This window comes from Camelina sativa, chromosome 4, assembly GCF_030686135.1.
Source record: "Camelina sativa cultivar CO46 ecotype springtype chromosome 4, ASM3068613v1".
NCBI lineage: Eukaryota > Viridiplantae > Streptophyta > Magnoliopsida > Brassicales > Brassicaceae > Camelina > Camelina sativa.
The window spans coordinates 17,140,002-17,149,128 of NC_141883.1; the positions used below are offsets into that span (position 1 = coordinate 17,140,002).

The 9,127-nt window shown below is 36.2% G+C and overlaps 1 protein-coding gene across 1 annotated transcript; it reads right to left on the reverse strand.

Annotated features, from left to right (window-relative positions):
• Positions 1-553: 553 nt before the first annotated feature.
• LOC104780377 (zinc finger protein BALDIBIS) lies at positions 554-3,366 on the reverse strand. Its single transcript, XM_010504871.3, has 4 exons — positions 2,663-3,366; positions 2,060-2,459; positions 1,032-1,843; positions 554-935 (listed from the first exon to the last, which is right to left on the reverse strand). The coding sequence occupies exons 1-3, from the start codon at positions 2,808-2,810 to the stop codon at positions 1,036-1,038; spliced, it is 1,356 nt and encodes a 451-aa protein (XP_010503173.2). The 5' UTR covers positions 2,811-3,366; the 3' UTR covers positions 554-935; positions 1,032-1,035.
• Positions 3,367-9,127: the final 5,761 nt, after the last annotated feature.

Genomic DNA, 9,127 nt, shown 5'->3' on the forward strand with positions numbered 1-9,127 from the left:
TTTGTTTTTGTAAACAGATTTCAGCCTTTTAGGCATTAAATGATCTTGGGCCGGCCATACTTACAAAAATCTCATGTCATTGGCTTGCCAAGCTAGGCCGACAAGAGTAACCACTTATTCAATAATTTCCACACAACTCTGCAAACTTGTTATTTAAGATAAACTACGCCATAATATGTAAAAGTGCGATTAAATAAGAACAAGCATCTGGATGGAGCTTGCTTCTTTTTTTTTACCATATGAAAACTAGCGGTTACAAAAGACTTAATGAGAAGATCGAGGTGCATACAGGATAGAGAAAGACAATAGAGTTAATTATGCATCATTCCAGGCAACATCCCACCCTAGATGGGTTCTCTTCGACAAAATCACAACCTTTTACCTTCACCTAGATGCAAAATTCTTACGAGTGGTTTGATAGTTTGATAAGCTCACTTTTAGCTGGTTGATGATTTGGTTCAATTATTAGCTTTCCACTCAATTGTTGGCTACCTAGCAAATTGTGCGAAATGGACTTCCGTAATTTTATTTCTCATTTTAAATCGAAAACACATTCTAGAAATTGAAGTTTTTCAATAACAAGAATTAAAAAGGTTCACCTTTTACAAGGAAAAAAACAAAAAGTAACAACTACTTAAAGTTTACATAACCTACGTACAAACATTTTCCTTGTTTCTTTTAGGTTCTTTCCAACTTAAAGCATGAAAATAATTACAAGGAAAAAACAAAATGAAGAATAAGAAAAGACATAGCGTATGCTTTGCTCTGCTGTGCATGCATGCAGAAGTGGACCCGAATAGCTTCCCATCTCCGTCAACCTAGTGGACCCACTACGCAGCACCGAATTGACTCAGAGATTCTCTCCGAGTCAAAAACTCATCTTTCACGGTGTTAATTCGCCGTGCTTAAACTGTCCTCTCGTCACTTGGGTTTACCTAGTTTACGTTGAAAAAAAAAATCATAAACAGAGGAATCCTACCTTTTCTTCAAATTCATTCACACAAATATACTTAAACGACGACGTGCGTTACCAAACTACTGGTTCCTGTCGGAGGTTGGTGTACCGTCGGTAGTGGCCGGAGGGGACGAGTCGAGAAGATTACGGTTTACCATTAATAATGGCCAAGTACGGTGTTGACTTCCCACACCAAGAAAGTCTCTCGTGAAGCCTCCTTCATCAACTTCCGTAGTTTTCATATTCTCCGTTTGCTTGTTGTTGAAGATGGAGGTGTTCCTCATTAGACCAAAAGCCTTGCTATTGTTTAAGCTTGATGATGATCTCTTTGATCCCATTTGAGCCGCCTTTTGTAACAATGCCGTGGCTGACATGGATGCTATTTGTCCACCGTTTTGGCTGTAATTATTAGCGTTGTTGTGTGCTTCCGAAGAGAACAAAGAACCATTAGTTGCAACCTTTTTGATCTCATGTTCCTCTTCATTCTTGGAGATTCCCCTTTGGAGAATGTTGTTATTGTTGTTTTCGTTGAGAAGCCATTGATGAGATGATTGTCCTTGTAAATGCCATAGATTTTGAAGCGAGTCAGATGCGCTACGAGTTGATGGGGAGACAAAAACATTGGGTTGTATGGGGAGATGGTTGGTGAAGGTTTGTCCCAAAAAGGTTTGGCGCTGGTTATTGAAACCCGGTTGATCCAATTGGGAAGATGTAGTATGTCCATGTTGATGATTTTGATTGATGTTTCCAAGGTTTACTTCAGCGTCCGGGGCATTGTGTAGATATGCGGGTGTGGCTGAAGCTGCAGCTGGTGGAACTGAGACGAATCTTGCACTCTCTTCAGCTAAGGCGTCACAGAATGCTCTATGTGTGATGAAACTATCTTTCCTGTTCCATTTCAATCATCCAATATACTAATTTAATAACGTTTACATATATATATATATATATATATATATAATCTGTTAAATGACGATGATAGTTAAAAGCAGCATATGTTTTTAATCTGATGTTTGTATAAACATTGTCGTTCATTAATTTAATTTTGCTCTTTAACAAATATAAAATAAATAAATAAACTTACAAAATGGTGTTGTAATATACCTGGAAAAGAGGGTACCACAGTCACATCTGTATTCCCTAGTACCACAAATCTTGCTATGAGCTTTCCAATCGGACATGACAGCATACTTCTTGGAACACTTGTCACATTTCCACTTCTTCTCACCGTGTTTCCTGCTGAAATGCTTCTTGATTCCAGTTAAGTCGCCGAGAGCTCGGCCCGGGTCGTGGTGTACGCAAGTCTTCTCAGGACAGATGTACACTTTTTTCTTAATTTGGTCCTTGTTCGTCCTTTGCTTTAGCTTCCATGGAAGGTTATGGCCTCTCCGGTGAAGCTGAAGGTTCTGGTCTCTCTTAAACCCTTTGTTGCAAATCTCGCAGATGAACCGGTTAGTCGCCATGAGGGAGTTTGGCGATAGAGCGATAACTTCTGCATCTGGATCTGGTTTATAAATTTAATTTACCAAATTAAAACCAGTGAATTAATATATACGGAAACATGACAAGAGGAAAGAAAAAAAGAGATCCAAAGTTGGAAAAATATTGTTCTTGATCGAAACATGACGAAAAAAAAAAGTTATCAAGAAATATAACTATCCTATAATCAAAACTCTTTAGATTTAGATTAAGTGTTTATAGACATGCCTGGATTTCCCGGTAGATTTCGCTTCCTCTTGGCTGAGTTTGAGGAGGAAGGATTAGGGTTAGGGTTAGGATTTGGGGTGATGTGTTCTTGGTGAAGGACATAGCTGGGAAATGAGAGTTGATGATGATGATCATCTGGCATCATCATGTTAATGTGGGTTTAGTTGAGAGAGAGAGAGAGAGAGAGAGAGAGAGAGAGAGAGAGAGAGAGAGAGAGAGAGAGAGAGAGAGAGAGAGTTTCAAAGTAAGAAGACAAAACAGGTGGACAAAGAGATATACAGGAACACTCTTTAATTTGTCATACAGTTCTCTACTAAATCAAGTAAAATTCTGAGAGCAAGAAGACAGAGAGGGTTATGAAGAAGAAAACAAGTAAGAATGTAACTAATTTTATATTTCCATTATATTATATATAGAGAGTATATTAAAAAGAATACACCTAATTTACAGAAATATATACTACAAGAAATATTTATGTTTCTTTTCTTTTATTGTGAACCTCAAAAAGTTAAATATTTAATTATGTAAGCTGACTGGATTGTTTGCTTACGGCTATTAGCGTACAAGAAGTTCAACTATTGCTTTGAAAATTAAGCATATGAGAATTTTGACTTTAGATAGATAATAGTCATCGGTTTATAATTATATATACATATCATGTACTTTTATTTCAATTAAGTTGATGAATGTTTTTACACTAGTATTCTTAATATAAATCCCACAAGACTTAGAGAAGTAAGCGCTAGATATTTCTAGGTTCGATGACTTGAAAAAATGGGATATGTCCTATTTTTTCCAAGAAAGCTTCAATTTTTTTTTTGGGGGTCGTCGGTACAAATTTAATATAATAAATAAATTTGTTTTATTATTTGTGATAGTAAGCTTTTGGACACTTGCAAAGAGTCCTGTAGCATAAAACCAAAAAGAAAGCTGGCGAAGAGGGAATCTCTCTCTCTTCACACACGACTGTTCCTCTTACAAGTCGGTCAGCGATAGACTCAAACTGGACCACTGTCTATATACTCTCACCTACGTAAGTAACGTAACGTAAGTATATATACGTACGTACTCAAGTCAAATATACGAACAATCTAGAAATGTAGAAATGCATATACAGTTCTGTGGATCTTTAAACTTCATGTCAGTTCTAACCGTATGTTTTATCCCATATACAGTGAATTCATTCACATAAATTACAAATTATAATAATCCTAATTATGCCTTACAAAAAAACTAATAGCTAAGTTGAACCAAGGTTAGGTACCACTACAAAACAAGATAATGAGTTTCTTCACACCTTTTGCAAAACAATATGGCTCGTAAAATCAAATAAGAAAAAAAAAATCTTTGTCGTAACTAAAAGTTAAATAAAAATTAAGTTGGATGGTTTACTTTCTTATACGTTTGTATTGTAAATTAAAATTACTACTCAGGAGAACCATTTTAGTTACAAGTTTAAGATCCTAACTGATGATTAATTACGAGGAGATTATGATATTCAATTTAGATCCATTACTTCTTGATTAATCAAATAGAAAAATTCTTATAAATTATATGTTGACTTCTTTTTAAGTAAATTATATGAGATCAATTTCATGATTCTTTATTTTATCTGGAATCTCTAAGAAGTAAGAACCTAGGTAAGTTGCTGATCTTAAATCCTAACAACTTCTTGGGTAAGAAAGAATAAAATCCAAAGAAGTGATGTAGAGTTCTAAAATAGACACAAGGGTCGACAAGGTATGGATGGGGTCCCCATAGATAAAGGAGATAGATATCATCTGATTGTTTAGACAAAGAATTGACTGTTCCCTCTTTGCTTCTCCCTATCCAAAAATTTCTCTGAATTTTTCTTTACTGTAGTTTTTTTTTCCTTTATGGAATCAGAAATGATTTGAGCATTTTGAATAGAGGTAATCTTGTGCTAGCAAGAAAAACAAAAATGAATTCGTATATGTAAACATGTTAGTGATCATGCAAGTATTCTCAGTCTGCAAGTTGATTATAATATTTAAGACACAGTCCATTGATTCTGCCAACCAAAATAATTTTTAGATTTTGTTTGTCTTATTGGGGGAAAAAATAAGACAGATCTTTAAACTTATGTCTACTTTATTTATGTAAATGTTTTTCCCGTGTTTTTTTTATTGATTTTGGCGATAAATAAAATTGTTACTTCACTAATAAGTAAGTTTTACTGTTTTTTTTTGAGTAAATATTTGTTGGGTCTACAACATACCGTAATCGGGTAATGTGATTGAAGTCGAACTCCAGTATAAAAACCACAAAACTAAACATTAAACAATTTAACTAAAAAAATATATGATCTAATCGGTAACGTACCTAAAACTGTACAAAAAAACTGTAAAATAGAATTATAAACCAGGCTGAGTAAAGTTATTAGTAAAGCTTTGTAAAGCTTTTTGATTGATAAATTTTAAAGTTGTATATTTGTACAATTCTATAAAGTGATTACCATTCGATACCATATACTTTCCTTATCATGTTCATGGTACTGTATTTCTTTGTAATATATGTTTTAATTTAATTTATATGGCTATCAATGTTGGAAATATTATTTGGATGGCATTCACTGTAGTGGGCTTAATATGATTGGTATGTGGCCCATTAGAAGGTTGAATATGAATTCGAGATATGTAGGAATCTGGATCTTTGGGGTTTTTGAAAGTATTTAGATCGTGATCTGTTATATCAAATTTAGATCTGAATCTCAGATATCCGTGAAAACATCTGGATATCCGTGAAAACATCTGTTTTTATACGTATGTAAACTTTAATTATCTTATTTGTAAATTCAAACCAACATATAATTTTGTTTTAACTGTAAAATCTAAATTTGAACCACTTTATTTGTAAATCCAAATCGATATATAATTTTGTTGTAGTTGTGTAACATTCGCGAACAAAACTTTGAGTTTTGGGGATGGGTGTCGATCAACACCAGCAATTTTTGATTTGATGAAATTGTTTTAAATCGTCGTTTTGGCACAGTTTGGTTTAAGTGGGATCCCAAATCGAGGTTGAGAAATCGATATCAGGGTTTTGAGAATAACACTTTTAGCCGTTCCAGAGAAAAATTAGAGAGAAAAGAGAGAAGAGAGAGTGTTCTTGGGAGATTTGGGAGATTCAAGGCTGTTCTTGAGAGATCTGAAGCTTGTTAGGAGGGTTGGATTCATCGTGGTGGGTCAGAAACTTCCTGCAAAGAGGTGAGGTCATGACCATGGCTGATCTATGCCTGAGATTTCCTTTTGTCTTGCTTGTTTTGTGATGTTGTTGTGTTTTCCTTGCTTGTTATAGGTTTCCTACGGATCCATATGGCTTTGGGAATGAGTTTTGGATGGTTTGGAGGTGATGAGAAGCGAGATTCGACTCTCGGCTTCGAGCAGATTGCGTCCGTTGAGTCAGTGTCAATCGATACCAGGTGGATGTCAGTCGACATCATGGGGCAGCATCGAACGACACTGTGGGGTAGTGTCGGTCGATACCAATGCCAGTGTCGGTCGACATTTGGCTTGTGTCGGTCGACGCCTCCTTTCCAGTGAAGACGATTTGTTTCCTGGTTTGTATGTCTTGTTTGTTGATTGTGTTTGACATTGATATCTCAATTGCTTGTGTGTATAGCCCAGTAGATAGGAGGATTGCCTCACTGAGTGTTTATCAAATACTCATGCATCTCAATTTGTGTTTGTGGTGCAGGTAAATGCATAGTGTGATCGTGGAATCAAGGCAATGAAGAGGAAGATATTCTAGTGACTCGATTGGTTGTTGTCTGGCTTCTGTTAGGTTGCTAGAGTTGAGTCCTAGAATGTTGTTTAGGATTGCTGGTTATTTGATTCCTGATGTTTGGAGTATTGGTTAATTGTTATGAATTAATTTGGTTATTGGATTATTGGTTAATTGGTATTGTTATGTTATCCGCTATTGTGTGATTGTGGTTAGGTGGTTAGTGGGTATGAGACCACTAGCTTAGATTATTATTATTATTATTATTTTTATTATTATTATTTATTATTTATTAAAAAAAAAACAGGTCGGGTCGTTTCAAATTGTAAAATCTAAACCCTAATAATCTCATTTGTAAACCCAAACTGACATATAATTTTGTTCTAATTATAAAATATAAATCCGAACCACCTCATTTGTAAATCCAAACAGACATAATTTTGTTTTAATTGTAAAATCTAAACCCTAATCACTTTATTTGTAATCCCAAGCCGCCAAATATTTTTGTTCTAATTGTAAAATCTAAACCCTAATTCTCATTTATAAACCCAAATCGATCTATAACCTCGTTTAATTGTAAAATCTAAACCAAACTAATATTTAATTTTCTTTAATTTAACTTTCTTTAATTAAACCCTAATGCTTTTTAATTTAATATTGGCTTGGTTTAGATTTTATAATTAAATGAGGTTATATATCGTTTGAATTTATAAATGAGAATTAGGGTTTAGATTTTACAATTAGAACAAAAATATTTGTTGGTTTGGGTTTACAAATAAGGTGATTAGGGTCTGGATTTTACAATTAAAACAAAATTATGTTGGTTTGGGTTTATAAATGAGGTGGTTAGAATTTATATTTTAAAATTAAAACGAAATTATATGTCAGTTTGGGTTACAAATGAGGTTATTAGGGTTTAGATTTTACAATTTAAACGAAATTATATATCGGTCTGGGTTTACAAATAAAGTGGTTAGGATCTCATCCTCCAAATCCCTAGATGCATCGACCGATAAAATTCCTCGCATCTCCGTCAAATCTTCATTGCATCGACCGATGCACATCTTGCATCGATCGATACGTACAATCGTGTGAAGCATCGCCGAACACGATCTCATCTGACTCCTCTTGTCTCCGTGGAGCCGAAAACGACCACAAAACTCACGATAAATACTCATACACAAGCACATAATCATTCATCACCCAAAATCACATTAAATAAACATCTAATTGCTTCGCTCACCATTGTCATGCACTCACCTTTGAGAATGACGAATCTGATTCTACAACCCACAAAAATAGCCTCCTAGCAAGCTCCTCTCACGTCCTCAGTCTCAGATCTCCACTCCCAAGGATAGATCTCATAGAAAAAGGTAAGGAACTTCAGCGGAATTCACAGGAAAACTCTTTAGAAATTTTAAGGCTGTAGGGACGACAAGTTGTTAAAACCCTACAAGGACGTCAACTTTCCACTTAGATACGCGAGCCCTAAGGTTCCCAAAACCCAAAATGCATCAACCCGTGCGTTTCACTTACGTTGTCCCGTAAAAGTATACCTTGCGTCACATCCCAAAACCGGGATTCTGGTTCAAGAGCATTACAATTCTCCCCCACAAACATAGATTCATCCTCGAATCTCGAGTAACCATCAGCCAAGGAGTCCCATGCAACCGTCTCCATAGCCCGCACTTTCTTCGACCAATCTATGGATGTTACCTCCAGGAGATAGACTCACATTTCATGCATTATTTCCTCTCGATTTATGGACTTTCCTTACTCATAGGTCTCAACCTTGAATTTTTATTGGCTCTTCATCAGGCCTTAGCCTGCATGCCTTAATGTTTGGCTCATCATCGGGCCTAAGCCCGCATGCCATAATATATAAAAGAAGTTCAATATTCGTCTCTCGGGTTGCCACCCTACAACGCGCCGTCGGATCGTCATCTGACGGTACTAGGAAAACTAAAACTTTTCAAAGAGTCGTTCAGGACTAACTGTCTTTAGAGCAAACAATTCTGAACACGTCTGAGTCCTATCCCTAACCAGGTCTCCCTCTCGTGGCTAGCATAAAACATCACATGTCCTAACAACCACATATTCCCTCACTGGAAAACCTCAAGATCACACAGGATCATCCAAGTGCCACAAGGACTGCCACTAAGCCCAACAATTTTCCTACACAGGACCACCACCAAGGCCAAACCATTTTCTGAAGAGACCGCCACCAAGGCCAAAAAAATGTCCTAAAGAGGACCGCCACCAAGGTCAAACAATTTTCCTATCAAGGACCACCACCAAGACCAAACAATTGTCCTAACAAGGACCACCGCCAAGGCCACACATCACGAAGGACCATCACAAATACCACATATCTCGAAGGATGGTCACAAAGACTACAAATCCCGAATAATCGTCATAAAGACCACACTTCCCGAAGGACCGCCTGAACAGGCAACACTGGCTAAACAGCCTGCCACAAAGACCATACAATGTGCTAAAATGCATGCCACAAAGGCCACATAATGTCTCAAAAGACTGCCCCAAGGGCAACACTCTGACTCTAAGGTCCGCTACAAATACCATGCACTCGCCACCAAGGCCCACAACCACTAAAAATGGACAAATTATAGCTCACATAAAACTTTCCATTTTTAGAACTTATACTTTTTGAAACTTTTCACTTTTAGAAACTTTTCACTTCTAGGAAAACAAGATTCACGG